At 46.9% G+C, this 24,622-nt stretch overlaps 1 protein-coding gene across 1 annotated transcript; it reads left to right on the forward strand.

Moving 5' to 3' along the window:
- Nucleotides 1-5,972: 5,972 nt before the first annotated feature.
- On the forward strand, nt 5,973-23,639 carry ALPK2 (alpha-kinase 2; the record flags this gene model as incomplete). The annotated part of the gene is made up of 10 exons (XM_010023280.1): nt 5,973-7,406; nt 11,482-13,447; nt 15,740-15,887; nt 16,279-16,406; nt 16,501-16,536; nt 17,403-17,677; nt 17,792-17,880; nt 18,374-18,591; nt 19,384-19,432; nt 23,344-23,639. Coding segments are annotated over 10 exons (4,578 nt in total), but the record flags the coding sequence as incomplete, so codon positions are not given.
- Nucleotides 23,640-24,622: the final 983 nt, after the last annotated feature.

Genomic DNA, 24,622 nt, shown 5'->3' on the forward strand with positions numbered 1-24,622 from the left:
CTTGTTCATGCCATAGATGTGAGAATTGGGTTAGATAATGCAGTATTTTGGTAGTTTCTGACATTACACACTCTTTGACAAGTTGCTGCTCTAGGATTATAGAAGAATTATGTTATAGTTATCGTTGGTGTTCCAGCATTAGGGATTCCAGACAGAACTACTGTGTGATACAGAAGCAAACAGGAAATGCAGTTGTAAATCCTCATGTGCATGAGAGCCTGTTGTGGTTTAATCCAGCTGGCAACTGAGTACCACTCACTACTCCTACTCCACCAAATGTTAGACTCTGTAGGAAGCAAACTGCTGTGTAAATACTTACTGGGTAGCCCTGCTGTGAATAGAGCTCACAAAGTTATCATTGAATTCTTGAACCCCAGTTTCTGTTGTCTTGGAGGTTTTGACTTTGACAAAGTAACAACATTTAAATATATGGCATGATCACGCCACCTTTGGAAGTGTTTTTATGGCTATCTGGAACAATCACTTGGGAAAGCTTATATAGACTCAGAGTGGAGGAAAAGGGGAATTTGGTTCCATCTGCACAGAAGAGATTCACAGAAACACACCAGTGCTGATGAAACTTTTAGAGGAAAGCTTGTAATAAAAGCTTGGATTTCTGTTAAGGAAAAGATGAGAAAGTGAAAAAATGTGTGTATTCCCAATTGGAAAAGCATTGTCAGGCTGGGAGTGGGGAGTGAGAACCCAGCCAGGCTGCAGCAGGACTCCCTTATATCCCACGTGCTTGTGTTTCCTTCTGTGCCAAATCCAGAGTAAGGCAGGAATAGTGTGTACGCAGCACTCGTTCCAACAGGATGCCAGTGTGAGGCACGGCATGGATACTGACCCAGCTGGTGGGAAGTTCCTCCTAGGCCCACCTTTTAGACACTGCCCCTTTTGGGTTTTCCTTGGGATTGTGTGGTTAGTGGAGATTCCTTTCTGCTTTTGTTGTTGTTTCTGTTCTGCTTTTGCTGCTTTCTCTCCCTTTACTCAGTCTAATGTCTGTAACACCTTGCTGGCCATGCCAGCTTGCTTTCTGGTTGGATCTGTATGGTACGTGACCATTTCAGTTCATCACAAACAAAGGTTTTGTGGTTGTCAGTGGTTTGGTTTGGAGCTTTTTCATGTTTCTCTTAAATGAAGTCTAATTATAGCCCCCAGATTGCTTTGTGGTTAAGCCACCTGCCAATATAACAGCTCTATAAAGGGATGTATGAAGCTAAAGTTTAGTGGGATAAGAATTGTTTTCCAGAAGGGCAAATCCAGATCCCAAAGTTTGGCCTAATGGATTGGAGGTGACAGTAGAATTTGAGGAATTTGGTGTCTCAGACTAGGTATCTCAGAATAAACAAGGAAGCACATCAGGAAACACTCCAGTGACTTTCTAAAGAAGATCAGTGTTATGAGGAAGTGTTAAGAGCAAGAGAGCAGCCTGTGTGATGCATGCACCCACATCCTCCTCATATCAGAAAATCAATAGTGCTTTTTGTGTGTAGGTTTGAGGGCAAAAGTTCAGTGAAAGTCAATCCAGAAGGGACCTGCCAGTGTGGGCAGTGGCAGATCGGTTGCTACAGATATGGTCTGTGTGATTTACAGGTCGTTACATGTGTTATTTATGTAGCTCTCCATTTTTCTTGTGTTTTCAGGTATCCCAGACCCAGTGTCAGCTTGGTATAAAGAGACCAGAATATTAGTTGATGGAAGGATATTTCTCAATATGAGCCAGGGGGATTGTCTCATTCCTCCTGTGTGTTTAGCTAAGATAACCCTTTGTGCAGGCTCTTCTTGCCCACTCCTTTGTGCTGACGTGGGCGTGAAGCAGAACAGAGACACGAAGGGGTATTTATGCTCTGCTGTGGGACTTCAAAGCTCCCGCCTAGACAATGCTTTGGTTGTCAATGTATTGTACTGCACCACTATAGCAGGTTTAGGTGTAGATCAGGTGCCCATTGTGCCAGGCAGTCCCTGCCCCATGATAAGGAGAGAGACAACACAGGAGTATGGACTGACAGGTCCCGTGAGAGGAGGAGTGAGTGCATCCGAAAGATAGGAATAAATCCTACTGGATGAGGCGTGGGCTGAGCAGGACTGTGCAGAGAACAGAGATTACATGATGAATAGATAGTAAATGAGAGAAAACAGCTTCAGAGAGGCAGCAAAGGGAACTTTTTCTGCTGCCTTTAAAGGACATGAACCCACAGAAAGACAGAGATTCCCTCCTGGACTTGGAAAACACATCAGCTTTGTGTAGAACTAACTTCTGTGAATGTATACTGTTTACAAAGGAAAATCGCCATTCTGGTTGTAACTAAATAAGGTAGGAAAAAATGTGATGCAAGAGAGGAGAATTAATGGCCACTTGTAAAGTGTAATCAAATGTGTGTATTTCTGACAGTTGCAATTGGCATCTTTCTTACCATTACCTGCTCAAACATGGTGGTGTTGATTTCTCCTACATGGCTCTGCTTCCCTGCCCTCCTGTCCTTAGCTAGTACCTTATTCAGCAAGTGCCATCACTGGTTTCCAGAGCAAGACTTGAGACCAGCAGCCAGAACACCCTTCAGCATCTAAGTGTCCTCTTGTCTTCTTTTCCTCTCACGTTCAAACCTGGTTTAGTAGGAATGGAGCTTGTTTTCAGTTACTAGTCAGCTGATGATAAACTTCCATCTCATCTTTCATCTTTCCTCTGTCACAAGTGTTATTGAGGAGCTGAGATGGTGTTATACCAACACTTCTCTTTCTAAATTATACCTAAATTCAATAACTGAAATGATGGTTTTAGCCTAAATCTTCCATTTTCTCCCCAGCTTTACAAAACCCTGATGTCTGTCTTTGGTGGAACTGCAGCATTTACTGCAGTGTTCCTCCTGGAGCAGGGTTGTGCTTTCTTTGCCATTGCTGGAGCTGCAGCATGCTCAGCTTGAATCTAATTTTCCTATCAAGAAACCTGACAGCTCTTTCCCCTTGATGTCAACATGCAGGAACCAAGCTCATGACTGTACAGTACAATTGCTTTAGTGAAGGCTATTCATGAGGCAATCTGCATGCAAAACTGTTGCCAAGGCTCTTCTCAGCTGGGAAAATTGCCATGCTTTTAAAATAGCTTATCCCCTCCAAAAAGAGGAGAGAGGCATCTGCTCTCCTGAAAAGCAAAGCTGAAAGCAGCTTTGAAAGAATGCACCAGGGAGCGTTAGGCAGATACATATTTCAGAGGAGATGGGTGAATGCTTGGGGGGTAATTCCATGGCACTGTAATAAAGCTGAGGAGGAAAAGATTCATCTCTACTGCTCCATTTTTATTTCTCCTGTTAAATATTTATATTTCTTAGGGTTGAAATGGAAAGCAAACGTGATCAGAGAGCTGAAAGGCTGAAGATAATGGGAGCTGATGTCTGTTTTCTGCAGGCAGGGTCTAGATTGCAGTTCAAAGGCCTGCATGAAGCAACTGCATTGGCTCAGGGCCAGTTGACAGGTGTCTGCATCATTTAAACCCGCTACAAATATGCACTGATTGTCCTTTTCCTATGGGAAGCCCATCTTGTGATGGATTTGGAAGCAGACTACTTCTCAGGCTCAGAGGTAGCTGCACACTAGCTTCCTGCCCTGCCCTCCTGTGAGGGTAATCACAGAACCACAGACTGGTTTGGCTTGAAGGGACCTTTAAAGGTCACCTAGTCCAACCCACTGCAGTGAGCAGGGACATCTTCCACTAGATCAGGTTGCTCAGAGCCATGTCCAACCTGACCTTCAGTCTTGCCAGGGATGGGGCATCTACCACCTCTCTGGGCAACCTGTGCCAGGGCCTCGCCACCCTCATTGTAAGCAACTTATTCCATCTATCTGCTCTGAATCTACCTTCTTTTGGTTTAAAACTTTCTAACTATAAAACAGATTAAAAAGCATCTCTAGCCAAGCCACTGGGACCAGGCTGGCTTGCGCCACCATCAGGCTGTTTTCTCATCTTCGGTGTCTTCTGGCAATGTGTGCAATATACCTTTGTGGCACTTGCTCTTCACACCATCCTTTCCTGTCAGCCTCCACTTCGTTGTATGCTGGACCTTTGCCCATTTATTCCAAGGCTGTGTTGACAAAGCATTTTGCCTCTCTCCTGCTTTTTCCCAGCCTTCCCTCTCTCCCCCTTCTTACTTCTCATAGTAAAACTGCTGAACTCTGTCTTCCTCTCCTCTCCTCAGGCACACACATGCGTGTGTACAACACACATACATGTTACATGCTGGTCTGGTTGCCACATCTGCTGTTGTTCATCTGTGCTCCTTTGTGCATGGAGGCAGTTTGTCACACAACCCGACATTGTCCCTTCTAGTACCATTCCCATCAACCACTTTCTCTTCCTGCTTTTGCCTCCCAGGTAATCCTATGGAAAAGGTGTCTGTGGGTGTTTGCCCAAAGGAGATGGAAATACACCTAGCTGCTTTGTGCTCTTCACACCAGAGCAGATTCCAAGCAAGCCACGCAAGCCCCTTGCTATTTAGCCACCAAGCTCTAATCTGGCTCTCCCATTGCTTCTTGCTAGCTGCCTTTGATCAGTGTGTGCAGTGGCCTGTGGCACGAAGCTGGGTGCTGACAGCTCCAGTGCCTGCTCTGCTGCGGCCCTGCAGAGAGCAGATGGAGCACTGCAGAGCACTTGGGAAAGGTTATAGTGTGGGGCACTAGTGGCTGTGAGCTTCCAGACAGGAGAGAGACAGCAGCTAAAGAGGTCACAGTGGGAGAAGCAGAGAGAAGGAAAAGGAGAGTGGATAGAGGTGTCTTTCAGTGAACACGATGGTAAGAAAGGTTTTCCTACTGTTCTTCTTGTCACACCCGTTCTGTGAGTAGAAGTAGGTCACTTTTTCATGCATCCTTCATGAGATCACAGTTACTTGGAACTCAGTTCTGCTGCACTGCTTTCCCTGAGGAGTGGATCTGGGATGGTGGGAGAGTCTTGCTGTGACTAATGTGGGTATCCTGTGGTGACGAATGACCCAGAGTCCCTCTTGTAGTATGCAAAACCATCTCAAGTCTTTTATGATTTGGGAACGCTTAGGAAACATGTTTTATTTATAAGAAGAAAGAGATGATTCCATATCTCTTTGGAATCAGCTAATGGGAGGTTTCTGGCATGTTTCACTTTGGTTTGATATACATCCCACATTGCCACACTTGTTTGCAACTGCACAGCTGTTGGAAAGTAAGGCTTAAGTGAAACTACCCACCCTTATGTCATGGTTATCTCACCACAGACATGACAAACAACAAACCAAAGTGGAATAGAATTGCCTTAAACAGAAATATCCCTGTAAAATCTAACCAGAGTAACTGCTTCAGGTATTTCTACAAACACATTTGGGACTTTGTGTCCCTATGATGCCAGGAGTAGCCTGCTGCTGTGCCAATGTGGCTACCAACATCGCAGCTACTTGTACAGTAAGAGTCATGCCCAGGTGAGTATTCACACTGTGTGCAGATTACTGTTTGCATTTAGACATGTCTAACTAAGAGGTGCTAAAGCCTATTTTGTGCTGCTATGTGTGTGCGCAGGCATGCTCAGGAATGTGTTTTCCAAGCACAAGTCACTCCAGACAGCTACAATGTGTTGCAGGAAGTGTCAGTGCATAGATTGATGGGTTGTAGTTCCTGCTTTAATGTTCGATCCTGATTCTTAAATGATGAGTCAATAGAAAATAGGTATTCCCATGTCAGAAGTGGTTTTAAACTTCAGGTTTCTTTTCTTTGCAGGTGCACAGAGCAGGATCTGCGCTTTGTTAAACAGGACTTGAACACAGTCTGACAGCAGAATGCCCTGCTCTGCAGCTTGGCTTGAGCTGGAATCACATACAGACCCCAACACTTCCCCCAAGTTGGCTGGTGACCTAAATGACAATGTGGGAGACTTCAGGGTAAAATGAGCAGAAGGAGGATCATTTTGCACAGCACAAGAGTTGCCCTGTGAGGATGACCCCATGTTGATTCCACAGATTCTGGCTCCTCACAAATCAGAGGTGGGAAGCTCAGGAAAGCAGAAGTGGTGTCCCCACTTGAGAAACCCCACAGACTTTCCTAACATAGAAGACAACATGGATGTAAAAGATGTATTTAAACCACAGGAAGATATTTCCTGCCTAAGGGATTTGTCAGGGAATGGAGATAACCTCATTCATTCTAACAGTATGGCCAGTGTCACTGCTGGAAAAGCAGAGGAATGCTGCAGCAGGGAAGTGGGTTCCTGCCCTGCGAATATGATCACTTCTCACCCAGGCAACTGCTGCTGTGACACGGAGGACTCTGTGTCTGGTCAGTCTCTGGCTGATGTCCAGGCAGGTCATAACCCTGGTACACCTCTCCCCACTGATACCCTGATCCATGAGCAGGCAGATGCTCCTTCCACAGGAGAGCGCAGGTACTGTGTCAAAGATGCTTCTGACAACCCTGCCACTGTTGGGGGGGTTTATCCAGAGCAGATTCCAAGTGTAAGCGGTGACTTCGATGATGACCTGGAGTATTTTGAATGTTCAGACGTGCTGACAGTGCATGAGGATGAAATCTGGAAAAGGAAATTACAGTTCTTATTGGAAAGTGATGATGAAGATGATTTAAAGCTGAGCAAGGATTGTGATGGGTGTGCTTACTTCCTCGGTGAAATGCCTTGCCTGATCCAAGTGTCAGATAACACTACGCCTATGGATACCACCATTGGCTTCTGTGGTCATCACTCAAAACTCAAAGGAGTAAATGTAAGGAGAGACCCCTCTACGTACAGCCAGTCAACTCTGCAGCCAGAGATGACTCTCACTGTTGGGCACCACCGGGACAACAGTTCCAGTCTGCAGGACAAAGAGAAGAGTAAGGTGCCTGAAGCATCTGCAGCCGTTGGAAATGATCATCCCAGGGCTGAAGAAGGAAATAATGGAAGTGGCCAGTCAGCTGCAGATTTCCCAAGGGACACATCAAAGCACCAGGATAATGTACCTGCGGAGGCAGACTCTGCTGGTGGCAGGGGTGCTGCTCTGACAAAGCAGGCTCCAGACTCGATGGCAGAAAGCACAGACAAGGACTTGCTGGGGACAAGCTCCTTGCTGCTGGAGAAGGAGGGAGGAGACGTGCCAGAGGAAAACACCAGGCATGCTGTGTGCACCTTGACAGAGAGTCTGCGGAGAAACCTCTTCAAGTTCCTGAACCCTAAAGAGCTCTGCAGATACGTAACTGCTCTAGGACAGTCTTTGCAGGCTGCAGCGGAGCTCAGTGAGTCCAGTGCTCTGGGTCAAGAAGGCATCACTGCAACAGGGAGCCCCGAGGAGGCAGAAAGCTCCCAAACGCATCCTGGTTTGTGTCGTGCAGAAGAGAGGGAAAGGAAAAGGACTTGGGGCCTGTCTGAGCACAACCAGATGCCAGCTGAAACCGACTCACCCAGGGTAAGTACTGTCTTTAGCATTGGATAGAAGGAGCTGCTCGGCTGATTTAAATGTGCTTTATTCCTGTTTGTCACAAAATCATGGGAAATGTGGATGACTGTGAAAGACACTATTCATGTACTCCTGAATGACAGCTCTGGCTGGGAGGAAATCTGGTGTTGAAAAAGGCCCAAATAAACCATAAGCTGTTCTAATTATAGAGTGAGACTGATAATAGTGAGAGGCACTAATGGGACTGTGGACAGCTGGGGAGGGAAATGTGAAACCCAGGCTGCTGCCCAGGTCTTACCAGAGCAATGTTTCCTTCAGCCCGGAGAGTTCCTCAAATACCTCTTGTGAGCACAGTGTTTTGAGTCACTTTCTTCTCAGTTTGTACTCGAAGATCAGAACTGTGCTGTACCAAATCAGCAGCGCTCTGCTCTGAGGGTCTGACAGGGAGGGGAGTTTAATCCAGAGTTCCTGTTGCAAAGGTGGATGGAGCTTTGCAATGAAAGTGTCAGTTACTCCAGCTCAAATGTAAAATCCAGTTAAACATGAAACCCCAACGTGGTGCTCTCCATGTTTCATGCTATTGGTAGGAAATCAGCAGAGTTGTACAGACAGATATGATGTGCCAACAGTTTTCCTAAGTGGGAGAACTGGATCATGCTTTTTATGTCACGTAGTAAAGACTTGAGACATGTAAATATGGATTTATCAGTATTAAATCACGAATAATCTATCACTGACTTTACTGATTGGAAGGTGTGTAGCTGACTGCACAGGGAGCAAAACATCTATGACAAATGTGGTGTGCACAAAAGGGCTGGAGATGAGCAGAAGCCAAGCTTCTGGTTTTAAACACGCATGAATGAAGATGGAATTTAGGTGTAGGCTCAAAATTAGATGGTGAAAATAAGCCAAAAGCATCCTATGTGGAATCTACTCTTTATGGCACAAGGAAAACATGGCCAGCTTCTCAGAGCTCCCATATCATAAGCCAGGAGCTCCTCAGCAATCTGTTTGGGTAACCTAAGACAGGCAAGAACAAAATCCACCTCCCATTGCTGCACCCAGGTTTGTGTGGAGTGGGCTGTGGTGTAAGCTGGAGCCCAGCACTGGAGACCCCTCTGCCAGGAGCAGGGTGAGGGGCTCACAGCAAACCACAGCTGACTGCTTTTGGGTTTCCCTCTGCATGTGGTGAGCAGGTCATGCTGAGAGTGCACCACAGCACTCAGTGCCCAGGGTTTTACACTTCCCCTTGGGGCCAAGCTGCCTCCAACTGGAACAACCTTTGCAAGTGCTGGGCTAGGTGACTTCTGCTGCCATTAGCTGGTGGAGGTGGGAGGCTGCTGGCTCCTCTCCTGACCTCCTGGTGAAACTCTGTATGCGTCTAATGCTTCAAGGCAGTTTAATTAATGATAGCTCCTCAAAGCCAACTGTGCCAGTGGTATGATATGATATTACATCCCATGCAGAGAGCCAGGAGGCTGCCAGTCTGCAGCGTGTCATTCAAGAGCTGGGCTGTAGCATTTAGTTCAGAAGGTGCTGGTGTCACTCCTGAGTTCCAGAGCCTATGCCTATGGCCTGTTGAATGCCAGTGATGCTGGTGAGGGCCTCCTGGAGCCAGCAGGTTTAGAGGGGTTCCAGGCTAGAAGCAACATACTCATGCTGATACCCCATAAGAATGGCACATGATTTTTGTGCATTTCTAGAGCCTTTTGTTTCCTGCTGGTGAAATTTACTCTTCATCCTGCCATTATTTGTGTGTCACTAAATGTAAGAGAGAATTGGTTTGGCCTTCCTGGCATAAACTGATGTCACTTCTAGGTAATGGTAACTGTTATTGTACCCAAAGGAGAGAAGCAGACATGCAGAAAGACATGGGAAGAGGGTGGAAAGGTGAGTGGGGAGGAACGAGCTGGGACTTGGCAAAGGAAAAGCAAAAGGAAACTGAAAGGGTGTCACAACAGTTACAACAGGTTAACTCTGCCCACGAGGGGTTAGATGGAAACCCAGGGAATGAAACCCGTTGAAACCCAGTCTGAGTCTTTTTCATTTCTCAGAGTTTTCCACTTCACTGGTCAGTTTTTCCCCTGGATAAACCCCTTCAGTAGTCCTTGGGTGCAGAATAACTCTAAGTAGTTGGCATTCTTTGTTTCTGAGTATTCTATTCACACTATGTGCCACAGATCCAGCAGAAGACTTTGAGAGGCTACAGCTCATCCTTTCTAACAGGCTAGAGGGGTTGGTGGCAGGTAACATCCTGTTTTGTCACCCCGGTTGTAGCTGGCTCCAGCCTTGCCTGAGAGCCACACAAAACCATCATCTGCTCCACTTCAGAGCTGTGCTGTGAGCCCGTTGCTCTGCGTTGCTGTCAAAGGCAGAGGCTTCTCTTTCTGTCCTTTGAAAGCCTATATTCTTTCTTAACTCCCTCTTTTTCTGCCTCTCCAGCAGGAAGAGCAGGATGCTGGCAGGATGTCAGTCAGCATCTGCAGGATAAAATGCAGCCCGGGTCTTTTGTTCCACCTAAAGCACTAGAAATACCTGCAGTTATTGAGTTCCTTTAGCTAATCCAAGGCTGGTGAGCTGTTTAAAGCAGAGTGTTGTTTTAGGAGAGAGGAATTTGAGTGGCCTTGGACCAAACTGGACGATAGAAAGACCCATTAGAACAGAGCTAAAAGCAGTTCCACCCAAGGTGGTTTGAGGGAGCTGTGGTGCAGAGACAGTGATGTACTCACTGTATTGTGGGGATGGTTTGTGCACACAGAGGGCTGTGGATGTGACACAGAGACTTTCTTCACAGGGTAGAATTCCCTTGCTAAACTGTTTCCTTTAGGGTGCCAGGAGCTGGGAGCACCCCCCAGGCCTGTGGAGTCTTTGAGTTCCTTTGTGCTGTTCCACAAGCTGGCATTTGCTGCTCAGTGATGAATTAGGTAACAGCTTGCTCAGGTGCCTCGTCCTTTGAAACTCTCCTTCAGAATCGCACATTTATCTAATGAAACCCTCCCACATATGGTACTAAATGTATGTTCAGGCTCTTGAGCTGCCCCAGTCTCTGATTCTCTTTGGCATCTCTGCAGATGCTTTTGGCCTGAACTTTCCTCTGAACACCAGCACCAGTCTTTCCCAGTGAGGCTTCCTGTGCTGCTTTCCTCTTTTATACATGTGGATCTCAGATTAGCAATTCACCACCCCCAGGGTGACTTCTCTTCTCTTAGAAATCATGGAAACCATCCACCCCAGAGGCTGCACACGTGGCAGGGAACCCTGGAGACCTGTGAGAACAGGGAACAACAACCAATTCCAGGTGAAGAGATCCAGGGCTGTCTCTTGACTTGAGCAGGAGGCACCATTTGGCACCAGAGGGACAGCAGTTGTGGAGCTCAGCTTCCCAGGCTCAGGGGTTCTAGGTCATGGAATCCTTCCTTCCGTGTCCCTCACTAAGGACTACCACTTCTGTGAGCTGTGTGCCTGCCAGCACTCACTGCACACACACAGCAATGCTGCACCCCAGAGGACTCGCCCAGTGGGTGTCACAGGGGCTCATTTCTGCCGTCATCCAGCACATCCTTACAGGTTAACAAATACCTGTGGGTGAAACTGGGACTCCCAAGGGAAAATCCCAACCCAGAGCAGTTACAAAGCTGAGTTTGTTACTGGATAAAAGCTAAAACTTTGCTGTGGGTGGAAGATGCTCATCACCTCCATGGAATTGATGTAGTGCTGATGAGAACTAGGGAAAACCCTCGGAACAAAAGCTTGCAGGGGCTCTGGGACAGGAATTTAGAGTGAAAGCTCAGTGCTGAGGGGAATGGGGAGCAGTTGAACAGCATTTGTGTGTCAGGCAAATTGGCTTAGTTTAGATGAGGAATGGATTGTTCCTGTGTACAGTGACTGTTTGGAACATTTTGATACAGATTCTAAATCTGTATCAAAATCCAGGAGTCTGATTTCACCCATTCAGTTGATAGTTTGAGTGCTGACAGCTATTAAAACCCAAAAAGAAGGGACATTTCAAGCCAGAACTCCAGTTCAGGCCTGTGACAAGCAGCAGTTCTGATTGTGAGTTACGTTTCTCTTTTCTTCTTTGTAGTATCAAGGTGCTGATGTTCAGATCTCTGCTCAGAACTGTGAGAGACTCTGTATGGAGCCCCAGATGGAAAAGGAAGGAATCTCTGGGACTTGTGAGAGCGCAGGAGCCATCCAGCCAGCTTCAGAAATGCTCTGTATTGAAAGGACATCAAAAGCAAAGAGTGACGATGTACAGACCGACTCTCAACACCATGACAAGGGAGGGAGTTGTCACCAACAAGTCGTCTGTGAACAGGGAATTACTGTTATTAGTGATGGTGCTTCACCTTTTCCCCTATGCCACAAACAGGAATGTTTATGTGCTGTTCTCTCTTCTGCAAAGCTCTGTGATGAGCCAAGGGAGAGAGGGCAACAGTGCAGCTTTGACTCACATGGCAGCAACGACACAGATACTTTCTGCAGTTTCTCCTCTGATGAATGTCTATTGGAAGCTCATCCCAAGCCAGGCCTGGAATGTGGAGAACCTGTGTGCAGCGGAGATGCTGATATATCTGCAGTGCACGACAAGCTGTGGCAGCTTCTTCACGAAGATGAGGAGCCAGACTATCAAATCCCATGTGAAACCAGGGGCATCACAAGCTTAGAAATCAGGCTGACAGGTACCAAAGCTCCAGATCTGCACTGTGCACAGAAGACCTCTTCTGATCCTCCTTTGCCAGTAGATCTGATAGAGGAGAAGGAACCTGTTGCACAGCCAGATCGTAGACAAAGAACAGAGACAGGTGACTGCATTGATTCTAATATCCTACTTAAAGCAGATGGAGCATCCATAGGAAACACTTGTCTTGCAGAAGTGGTAGAAGCAGATGGTGTACGTCTAGATTCTATCACTGGAAATACACCAGAAGCACCATCATCCGTTTGTTTTGCAGCAAATAACATCATCTTAAATCCAAGGGAGTGCGTGGAGCAGGAGCCAAATCCAACGTTACCTGACAGCAGTGGATCCAGTCAGATGGCTGTTGCTGGGGAAGGAGAGCTTCCCGTTAATCATGCTTCCCAAGCATGTGATGCAGGTTCTCCTGGAGGATTAAAGGATGCTCAGAGTGGTGATCGTGACAAAGAAACCCCGTGTTGTGACATGTCAGATAAGTCACATGGGACAGTTGATCAGTTACTTCACACTGAGCACGACATATCCTTGAGGGATGAGTCTGTAAGTGGTGAAAGGTGTCATTCTAGAGACAGTTACCCGGCAAGGCAAGAGCTGCCTGATTTCCCTGAGGAGAAAGCCATTTTCCCCAGTGGAAACACCGGCCAGCTACCACATGAGGAACACTCTCTTGTTAACTCCTTACCTGAAAGTTATGGAGAGAGTTTACCAGAGAAAGAAAACCACTCAGCCCTGAAAGCACAGAGCAACAGTGATCCTGACAGTGATCTCCCTTCAGGGAATGACTGTCATGATTCCCAAGTTGTTTCTAATGCACAGGAAAATGTTACTGTAATTGAGACTCCTGAAAGCATCACACATAAGAATCCACCCCAAACCACAGACCAGCTGCCAGAACTAGAAACCCAAGGAGTGGCATTCACCTCCTCTCCTGGGGATGTGGTTTTAAGAGATTTGGATGTAGAAGGGTGTAAAGCAGGAGGAGAACAGAGAGAGATTCGCAGGGCTGGAGCTTCCTGTGCCTCGGGAGCTGGGCATGTCTCAGGGAGGCAGGCTGCAGCTGCCCCTCACAGCACATCAGAACCGCATCTGGGGGTTGGAGACAGCCCCTTCAAGTCTGATGGAGAATTAAAACCTGAGCCCATCAAGTGGAAACCCAATACAGCGAAGAGTGGGCATGTAGCTGCTGGGGCTAAGAAGAAGTTGCCTCCAGCCACACTGTCCAAAAAGCCACGTCTGGAGGAGCGAGGAGATGCCTGCAGGGATCCTGCCTGTGCCACAAAGCCTGTGAGGAGTGAGGCAGGAGTGAGTCAGAGGGAAGAGAGAAAACTCACTGTGAAAAAGGAGAGCAAAGGTAAGAGAAGGCTGAGTTTCCTTTCTGGCCTTTTCCGTGTTCTGGCTGCAGTTTGGTATTCAAATTCACTCTTGTAAGCTTTCTTTGGTGTAAACCATGTCCTGCCCTCACTGGTTTTAACCTCCAGGTCAGTATGCTGACACCAAATAGATTATTTATGGACTTTTTAACCTGTTTGAAAAAGTTAATCTTTGAGTAACTGTCCAGGGACGTGTAGGATAATGGCACCCCAGAACTACACAGAGCACAGCAGCTGCAAGGCCAGTACTTACACGTTCTGTTCCCACAGGGCTCTGTTCCCATTTACTACACTGTGGCTCCCGAACGCTGTCACCCTGCCTTGGTCACCAGATGGTTTTACTACTAGCCAAGTAGTAGTGTTGTTAGTAGTGCCACATGATGTGCGGTCCTGCCTGGTGACTGCTGCTGGTCTGCATTCCTCTTCCCACTGCTGTTGTGAATGACACTGCTGAAGTCAGCAATATTAAACTGCCACAGAGAACATACAAGTGAAAGGAGGTCCAGGTTGCTACCAGGTAAACCAAGATGCAGACAGGAGCAGCAGCAGTGTAACAGCTGGACAGATGTGTTTGTGGTTTCTGTGGCTGCTTTGCAAAGACCAAGCTCTTATTTAACTTCTGACATTCCATTTCATATTCGCATCATAAAATAATCAGAGCAGGACTGAACAGGGACTAAAGCTATGAGAGACTCTCATTACAGTGTGATCTGGGGAGAGTTCTGCTTCTCAAATCACATTTAAAACCCCAGCCTTTGCTCTGCTGGAAGATGTTTCGTTTGCCTGAAGCCAAATGTGTAGGAGGAGAGACAGGTTCTTCACAGCAGAGCAAGCAGGCTGCAGGCACCGGGAGGTGTCCAAGCTCTTGCCATGTACCTGAGGCTATACTGGGAAAGGTTTTGAGCATTCAGGCCTGCAGCAGATAAGGCTGATTCTGCTTCACCTGCTCCTGATGTGCTTCAGTCCAGGCTGAAATGAGTGTCTGTACCTCAGAGGGTCGTGTGGCCCCTGCCCCAGCATTGTGGAAAGGTTGGAATGGTTCCTCTGGTACATGCTCAGTGTTCTCCTTTGTGTTATTTACAGCTGGAGGAGGGAGGACTTTGTGTCAGGGCAGTGTTAGTTCTATTTGCAGTTGTGTCACATACTGCCTGTGCCATTTCAGCCCTGATTCAGCAAGATCCATAGGCCTAAGGACTTAAGTGACTACAAGTTAAACATAGCAGTGAATTCCAGGTGCCTGACCCCTCAAGTTGGGTCCAGCATTCCTTCAGCATTAGCTGGGGAAAGCTAGACTGCAGGAATGGGATCCCCCCAGGGGCCATGTGTCACGCCAGCTCATTCACAGGATTAACACAGGAGGAAACAGAACTTCTTGCATTGTACATCCCTTACATCTAGCAGGGGTGGCTCACTGGAGCGCAGGGATGTGTCATGATCCCAAAACCCTTCCTTAAGTATATGTTGATTCACTTTCTTTCCGAGTAGCCTCCATCCTCCTGCTCACGCCATGCCCACGTGCTGGGAGCGGGTAAGAAGTCCGAGCAGAGAGCCAGGTTGTGAGGATCGTCCCCAGCCTGGGCAGAGGCTTCTCCTCCCCTAACCTAGAATCATAGAATCAGCTGGGTTGGAAAAGACCTTTAAGATCACCAAGTCCAACCATTACCCCAGGACTGCCAAGACAACCAGGACTGCCAAGAACCTGGGGGCTTCTTGGATTTGTCAGCCAAAGAACCAGATGCCCTGTGGCTGGAAAGGTAGGGACTTTCCTTCGGGTGGGAAGCTAATCCTTTGGAACTGAAGTGGCAAAGGCCACTGACGTTACTAGATGCAAAGTGTGGAGTCCTCCCTCTAGCTGCGTTTTTGGGGACATCACTGCATCTGAGAGCATCATCCTGGCAAGGTGCGATCCATGAACACCCTGAGACTGAGCATCCCGTGGGGCTTCAAGGCTTCTCTCTCAAAGGCTTTTTTAACTGCTAAAACTAGCTGGTCCTTTAGGAAGAGAGAGTGTGTTTTGGGGAAAAAATGATTTTATGTCGATGCTTTTTCAGGCTAGAACCTCCTTTGGGTCCTATTCCATCAACTCAAAGTGGGGCACTGAATCAGTCTTAAAACCTCTGTGTTTTAAAGCCTTGCTTTCTGCATCAGATAACTCATGTTAGTTACCAGTGTTGCCAGATTCACATTCTTAACATCTGCCGATCCCTCTGGAATTCCTTTCCAATGCCAAACCAATACCTTCTAACCCTAAACTGTGGCTCTTCTCTTCCAAGCTCCCAAGCTGCTGAAGGGAATCCAAGCAGAACTCTTCCCTGACTGCTCTGGGAATATTAAGCTATGCTGTCAGTTTGGTCACATTCACAGTGACTCCACCATTACGTGGACTAAAGATTCCAAGTTACTGGCTCGGCTGCAGAGGAGGTGAGTGGATGTTCCTGAGTAGTTTCTGAGTAGGCTTTGGGTACATGTGCCAGTGATTCTCTTTTGTGCCTCTTAAGAGGATTAGTGTGCTAGGTGCTCTTCACACAGAGCATTAGTACTGGTCCTAGTTTGCATTCCATGTAACCTGATGGGATAAATATATTCCAGACTGTTGGGAATAACATGAAATACGTAACAGAGATTTAGAGCTATTTCTGCTTAGAGTTTTTACTTCCAAAATGTTCAGTATTGTTCCATGGAGATCTCCCTCCGTCCAAACCACAGTCTGGTGTGTTCCCAAGCACTGTTTCTTCTTTTGGAAACATATATGGGATAATCAGGGAAGCTCTTTTGAAGTATTAATGTGGGAAATGACCATGTTCTGTTCCAGTGCCCAGGATGACTCTCCTGTCTCGTTGGCAATAGCTAAAGCCAGTAACAAAGACCAGGGAATGTATTACTGCTGCTTGAACAATATGTATGGGAAGGTGACTGCTGAGTTTAATCTGACTTCAGAAGGTAAATCCCATTTATCATTGTAATGAATAATAATGACAGTGTCAGTTCCCATTCATCTTGTTACTATAAAATGTGTTTCTTTGTTTCCTTGTAGTACTGGAACATCTCTCAAGTTTACAGAATTGCGAAGGTAAGTAAAAGTCACTTGAATTCATGGCAGTTTTGGAGGGGAAATGCCCTCATGTAGGATGCAGTGGCTTGTGCAGGTGCTGGAGCACCCACCATGACAAGCTGTTGGCCTGCACATGGCTGTGGAGCTTCAGTTAGTGCAGCAAGCAGTGCAATAGCATCTCCCCATGTCATGCAGACACACACCAAGTACATGAGGACACATGCTCACCTGCTCTGTAACTGTACTTCAAGAGAAAGATGGGCATGAAGCTTTGGATTGCTTTCCCTCTATGTTAGCTTGTGTTTAATCACACTCAGTGTATGTCTTGCTGTGCTGCAGTTAAAGATAGTGCACTGCAACTGAGTTTATCATTTCTTAACACTGTGCACTAGTGTAGAGAATCCAAACCAGAGAGAGCTGCAAAGCCTCCACTGCTGTATAGCACACACCTTTTGCTCTCTTCTTTAGCTTCTTCACTGATATTCCTTGAAAAGAAACACTTTAAATGCCAGTCTGCAGCCCTGGAGCTGGTGCAGTGAGTGTGGCTGGTACTGGGAAAGGTGTCCCCATCGTGGCTATACTGAATAAGGACTAGACTCTTTCAGCTGAGTGAACATGTTGGCAGCTTTCGTCATCTTTACCTTCTGCTACACTCTGTATTCTCTCCCTCTGAGCCACCTTTCTCCATGCTGGCTTTAGATGTCAGAGGCAACAAGCTACATGTAGAGCAGCATTCCAAGCCCATATTGACACGGGTTAGGCCATGTGCTCTGTTTCCATTGAGCATTTTCCTCCTGCTATGGAGGGCTGCAGTTCTCCCATGCGCACCCTTCCCTGTGGCTGCAGGAGGATGCTGTGTGGAACACAGTGGCTTTGTGTTGCAGGTATGGAGGAAATTGAGTTCATGCAGCTCATGTTCAGAGAGGATTTCATCAGTGACAGCTATTTTGGAGGGAACCTGCGAGGAGTGATAGCCACAGAAGAGCTTCACTTTGGAGAAGGCATGCACAGGAAAGCGTTCCGAAGCAGAGTGATGCAGGGGCTCGTGCCAGTGTTCAGCCCTGGGCACCCCTGTGTGCTCAAAGTGCACAATGCCATCACCTATGGGACCAAGAGTCAGGATGATCTGGTGGAAAAGAACTACAACCTTGCTCTGCAGGTAAGCTTCCTTTCGGCAGCAGGAGTCGTGAGGAAGGCTGTCTTCAACTACTCAAGCAGCTCATCTCTTAATGTGTGGAGTAATATTCCATAGGTGTATCTGTTTGTAACACAGGAATGCTATGTCCAGAATACTGCAAGAGAGTATGCAAAGATCTATGCAGCTGAAGCTGAACCCTTGGAAGGCTTTGGGGAAGTACCAGAGTGAGTATATATCTATTTTATATACATCTACACATATATATTGTCCTGGGCCACTACTGTAATTCCTAAAGAAGAAAGAGGAATCCTGAGGACAGTGTTACAGCTGGAGTCATGAGCTACATAATGCTGAGTATCAGGGTGCTGAGAGAGATTCCATTCCCATTAGAGAAGGATAATAAGGAGTAAAGACAGTAAGTAGCAGGCAAAAGGCCTATTTTGATATACATTTAGAGGAAAGTATTCATGGCAGTGTGGCAGCAGCCACCCCTTTGGCACTGTTGCTCCAAGACATAAGACTTCTGTAACCAAGAGAAATAAGATCATAGAGGATAACGTGATTATGTTCTGGAGCTACCAGTCTTATCCAGATGTCTCCTGGCATGGTTTAGACTTGGTAGCTGTTACTCACTCTCTGAGATGACCTGCCACTTTGTCTCTTACTCCTTCACTGGCAGAACTCTCTGATTTTACTAGTTTCATCCCTTGCTTTCAGGATCATTCCTATTTTCCTTGTCCATCGCCCTGCCAACAACATCCCCTACGCGACAGTGGAGGAGGAGCTGGTGGGGGAGTTTGTGAAGTACTCCGTCAGGGATGGCAAGGAAGTGAACTTCCTGAGGAGGGACACCGAGGCTGGCCAGAAGTGCTGCACCTTCCAGCACTGGGTCTATGAGAAGACCAACGGGAGCTTGCTTGTCACCGACCTGCAAGGTGAGCAATGTGAGTGCATGGGACAGGCTGCTGACCTCTCCCAGGCAATCCCTGTAACTCCAGTGTCCTGCCCCGTGCCTGTTTTATGCAGCTTCTCATGCAGATTGCAGTAAAAGATAGGAGGCAGAGTTAGGATATCCTTTTCTATCTTCAAAACGAAAAGGAAGACGAAGAAATGGCCTCCTCACATTTCTTAATGCTGCTGGTCTTGAGAGCATCATTTTCCTGTACAGAAAAAGCTGCACCTGCAGGACTGGGTTTTGCCTAGAAACAAGTCAACAAAGGGACAGGTTAAAACCCCCAAGTGTTTGGGGATACTGGATGAGAAAGGGTTTGGGCTCTTGCATCCAGAAAGTGAAAATCAGGTTGCCTGATTATTGCTCTTTGATTGGCAAAACAAATAAGCAGTTGGGCAACATTGTAGTCTGAGTTTGCAAACATCAAACCCACAAACCCCAGAAATAAATATACACGAGGCAGGTGACAGCAGAGATTGTGTCTATTTCTTAAAAACAAAGCATAACCCTCCTTCCCCCATGGACTGCCTGCACAGGGGACAAGTTACACTCTACTGATCACCTGCTATCTGTAAACTACTGGTCTGAGACTGACTTCTAGGAATTGCAAGTGCTACAGAGCACAAAGATCCTGGTTTTACTGGGATACCTTCAAATACTTGGACAAAATGGTGACAACTAATGCAAACCATGAGCCAATGAGCAATATTTAATGCCTCTAGATTTGATGCTGTTCCAGTGTAACACAAGCTCTCTGTTTCCTTGCTGCTTGTAGGTGTAGGAATGAAGTTAACTGACGTTGGCATAGCAACACTGGCCAAAGGGTGAGTGCAAAATGCTTTCTTCACAGCATGGCTTTGCTTTGCACATCAATCTCTTCTCAGTGTGTGCTGGGGGAGGCTGCACTGAAAGCTATTCTTGCTTCAATGTGGAAGAAAATCATCCTCATCTGACTCTTTTAACTCCTTTTGGATCATATTTATGGGAACCACCTATGAAGGAAACACATTCATGTTGTTCTAAAAACCTACACTGTAGGTTGGGCTTTGCTTTGCTTCATACCTCCCTTAAAATAGACTTATTCAAAGGGTGTTTCGTGCATGAAATCAAGGTCTCTGCTGGCTTACAAGCAGGTAAGGCACTTTGCTTGGTGGTCCATCAGCTGGAGGAAGGCAGGGCTTGAAAAGCAGGGCCAGCACTGGCTCCAGCTCAAAATATTTAAGTAGTTTTACAATGGCTTCATGTCTTCTGGGGTGACTTAAGCCTGTGTGTAAAGCTATAGGCCTTTAATGTTCTACCTTTCTCTTAAGTCTGTTGATTAAAGCTTCTAGTTACACCACAGGCCAAAGGAGCCATTGACAGGAACAGGCATTGCTGCTGGAAAGGGACAAGGGATGGGGGTCAATGCCTTCAAATTCATGTTCTCCTTTGAGAAGCTGACTCCAGTTTAGTCTTTATACTAAAGGAGAAAAACCTCACGGCATCTGTTACGTTATGAATCTGGGAAAATCCATTAACATTTGCAGCTGGCATCCATTCAACCCTTCCATTGAGCTGTGGGGCCAAAGTGAAAGCAGGTTAAATGAAGTTGCATCATCCACTTCCAAAACACAAGTCATTAAAGTTTTATCTAGGCAACACTTGCCTGGACTCACATTTATGGAAGTGCTTTGATGGTGATGTCCAGCTCACTGTGGGAAAGTACTCCTATGAAAACACATGTTGGGCTAGGGAAGAGGAGGTGCAGTTAGAAATGACTATGCAGTGCAAGCTGTAGGAAGGATTCTATGATCACCTCAGTCGTCTATAAGGGAATATCATTTCCCTTCATGAACAAGCTCATTTTGTTGTCATTTAGCTGATGACATTACTACAAGACAGCAGATATTTCCTGGCCCTGTGTTTTGATTTCACACCTCTGCACTGAGATCTGCAGTGTGGGCCTGGATGGGGAAACCAAACAAGTGCTCAGAACTCATCAGTGTGACTGGTGCTACTGCTTCTGGTAGTGTGAGCCCTGCTGGCGAGAGATGTGTTGGGAGAACAGGCAGAGTCCTACTTAACCCCAAAATACAGTGTGATGCTGTTGTGATTTTAAGATCCAAAGGTGGGTTTTGGTGTAATTGCTATAGAAATTACCCCCTTTGCAGGGGAAGGACCTCACTGATCACAGCCAGGTTCTCGCCTCCAATTCTTCTAAGCCTGGGCCAGGCCCGTCAAGGCAAAGCAGAAATATCCTCGGGGAATGCCTCTGTGGTCCTTGAGCAACTCTTCCAAGTTATTCTGCTCTTTTACCCTTCTTATATCTGTTTTACCAGTGAGCTGGAAACCGAAGGAAGCCACAGCACAGGGCCAGTGATTCCTGCGCTGCAGGAGCTGCAATACAGCTTCTGTCAGCAGAGGGCAAAGCTTCACTAGAAACCACAAAGCCTGGCGGGGTTTTCAGTGGAGCTCTGGGACAAGCAGCACTCGTTCGAACGAGGTCTTTTGTAGAGGCTTTGCATCTGGTAAGCAAGAAGTGCCCAGGTATTTATCCAGGCACAAAGAGGAGGAACTCGGGAACACGGTGACCCATGGTCATGGTGATTGATGGGAGTGCTGTTTGCCACACGGGGACCTGACAGTCTGCTTTGAGGGCAGTGGTGAATTTAGCTTAGCTCCAGATGGCAACAAGAGCCATTGTCTGGGGAGGTTGAGCCTGGGGCCAAATCCAGCAGTTCAAATTTAAGGAAGATTCGGTTTGGGTCAGGTTTAGGGGGTGGAATTCTGTCCGGGTTTTATTTTCAGTCATCTAGTCAGTGAGTAATAGCGTGTGCTGTGCAAAATAACACACTCATGATTCTCAAGGCGTGGAAGGGACAGTAGAGTGGAGACCTTCCCCAGTTACACATACCACAAACTACAGGTCCTGCCACATTACAACAAGCTGTGGGCACCAGGTCTGTGCAGGACAAAGCACATTTGGAAGCGCACAAGGGGAGGGGTCTGTGGAAGCCCTTGGAAGCTCTGTTCAACCCCGTGGTCTCACATCTGTAGGCTGGGTTTCCTGGGGCTGTCTGCACCCTGCAGAGCCAAAGCAGGCTCAGTCATCCTCACAGCTCCCAGAGGGAGGGGGGTGTTACCTGGGGCACAGCTGGAGCCACAAGGACAGATGCAAACCGTTGTGTTAAGAGAAGGGAAGTGGAGATGGCTCATTGAGGAGCAAAGCTAGGGAATAAAACCCCTCACATGGTCTGTCTCTTGCTCACAAGATTGTTGGGCTCTTACCGCAGCTATTTCTTGCACTTCTTGAATTCTAAAGCTGTAGTTAGTTTAGCAGAGCCTTCAATTGTACATTTAAAGTGTCTCTTGCTCACAGTGTCCTCTGAACAAATGCTACTGTTTCTGCTCCTGGTTAAGATGTTCCTCCAAAGACACACAGGAAGTGGCAAGTTCCAAATACAGATGGGAAAGGCATTTAAACACACTTGTATTCACTGCATGAGAAGAGTGTGGGGGGATTTAGCTCAATCTTTTCATTCCAAGATGATTCCATGAAGAAATGAGTATTCTCAGAATGTTATAGCGTGAGAAAAGCACATGAAGAAGCCACTAGCTCTGCTGGTTCCTGGAGCCAGGAGCAGTGATATCAAGAGCACAGCCAGGTTTGCCCATGGAGCTTAGGAGCATACATACCTGGAGCTCCTCTGGTAAGGGAGCTCAAGGTTAAAGCCTCGAGTCTATTATTTCTCCAAAGGAAGGAAAGAACAGTTCATGTCCTGCTGAGCTCAACAGTGGCTCCCCACTTCAGCATCCTTGGGGTAAACCAGCACAAAACTTACTTGGAGAGGAGAGGAAAATAACCTCATAGCCCTTTGGGGTTCATCTGGCTGCCTATGGCAGTTGGCTGAGTGGTTTCTCTAGAGCAGGCTCACAACCCGGTGGCTGGAGATGCAGTTAGAGATCAATGGAGGCAGATACCATCCCCTTTTGCAAGGTATTTTGTAATCTTTTCCCCACTGGCACCATCCTTCTGTAGAAGAAATCCTGGCACTAAAGGTGCTTATCTGTCAGAAAGAGCTTGGCCTTCTCAGAGCACCAGTGTTTTCCTTAGCTCTCTGCAACCTGCAGGAGGAAGGAGGTTCTCTGGAACACTGCACTGAGCAGGCTGTGTTCACTTCAGTGCTACAGCTTGTTGGGTTTGTGCAGTGATAACTCACAGCTCACATCTGAGGACTATGTGTGTCCAGTGAACCAGGAGAATAGGGTCGAACATGCACTGGAAAAGGATCCTTGGGATCTGGTAGTCAAGTCTTGAAGGGAGGAGCATGGCACACAAGTGAGGTATATGTTTGGATGGAAACAGCTTCTGGTTCTGACTACATCTCATGCAGCAGCTTTGTCTCTTCGTGGTGGTCAAGGGAACTGTTTCTAGATGTAGAATTCATTTCTATGTTACTGAGACAAAGTTAGCCAGCAGACAACTGTATTCTCAACTAACTGGAATGAAGAATAGTAGCCAGGAAACACAGGACTTTGCCTCTTTAACCCTTTTCCCTCTCTGCCACCGCTTGTTGCCTGGTTTCCTTCCCTTCCCAGTGGCTGGGTTTGATTCTCTGTGGCAGAAACAGCATGGCTGGAAGAGACTTGCTTGGTGTTCTCCAATTGCTCACAATCAACAGCCACACTCTGCCTCCCTATGCTGAAAATGAACCTTGACATCCCATCTGGCTTTTTCTTTTCTTTGTTGCTACAGATACAAAGGGTTTAAAGGCAACTGCTCCATTTCCTTCATCGAGCAGTTCAGAGCCCTCCACCAGTGCAATAAGTACTGTGAGATGCTGGGGCTGAAATCCCTCCGAACCTCTCACCAGAAACAGAGGAAAACAGCAGCCCTGAAAAGCAAAACCCTTCCAAACTCATCATCTATGAAGAAAACGGTGCCCAAGAAAGCCAGAGAACCCAGAGACTTCATTGCTTCAGAGCACTGAGTTGCACTGTCCCACCCTGTGGAACCTCCTCCTGAGGACCTGTGCTAGTGATGAGCACCAATGAGCTGGGGGGGACAGCTTCAGGCTTTTGCTTTCTGACATCATTCTGGAGTCATCCTCATGCTGATGCCAGCAGCAAAGGAAGAAGCTGATTCCATGGTCGTGGTACCCGGGATTTAACTCTGGGCAAAGTTTTGAAGACACACTAAGCCATTTGCCTGGAGTATCTTGAGACTGGACATGGACATTTGAGACAGCACATGCCACTGGACAACATTTTCCCTTCCTTGTGTCTGTGACCCTGTGGGTTCAGCTGCTACAAAGCATCAATGTACTTAAGCTGCCACTTACTACAAGTTTTGCACAGTGTTGTTGCTCAGGCTGCTATAGAGAATTTGTTTTCTTTCCCAGTTCTTTGTGTATTGTAATCCCACTATAATCCTCTTCTTGTAATTGTTTCTCCCACTTACATGTCTTTTAATACAAGACAAAGCCATTCATGATTGGACATAGCTGTTTTCTTCCCTTTTCCCCATTAGTTACCATCTTTAAGGTCCTCACTAAGTGGTGTCTTCAGCTTAAAGATGGGCAACTTGTGTGATTCTCCAGAGAATCCCTTGCTTTCCATGCAACTTCCTTGAATCCAAGTTAACCCCATGGCACAGCACTGTTGTAGGGTAGAGCTGTGGAGTCTGCCCATTGTCACACAGCTACCAGCTAAAATAAACCTTTGCACACTAGGGTATTTCAGTACCTCACAGCTCTTCCAACTAGAAGCTTCTCTGTGTGGCTTAGGGCTGGTTATGAAGGAACATGAGAGAACCTCTCTGCTGAAGAGTCAAGATTGATGCAGGATGTAGGCAGGGCCAGGACTGGAGAAGCATACTCCGTTGAACTGAGTGTAGCTTACATGGAGATTTGCAACCAGAGGAGGGAAGGATGCACATCAGGGGACTACAGTGAGTTCACCAGTGGTGGCTGCAGAAGATGCAGTGTGTAACAGAGCACACAAACACTAAGCACTGGCATGGTTCTGTGATTCTG

Source organism: Nestor notabilis, unplaced genomic scaffold, assembly GCF_000696875.1.
Source record: "Nestor notabilis isolate BGI_N333 unplaced genomic scaffold, ASM69687v1 scaffold20731, whole genome shotgun sequence".
Classification (NCBI taxonomy): domain Eukaryota; kingdom Metazoa; phylum Chordata; class Aves; order Psittaciformes; family Psittacidae; genus Nestor; species Nestor notabilis.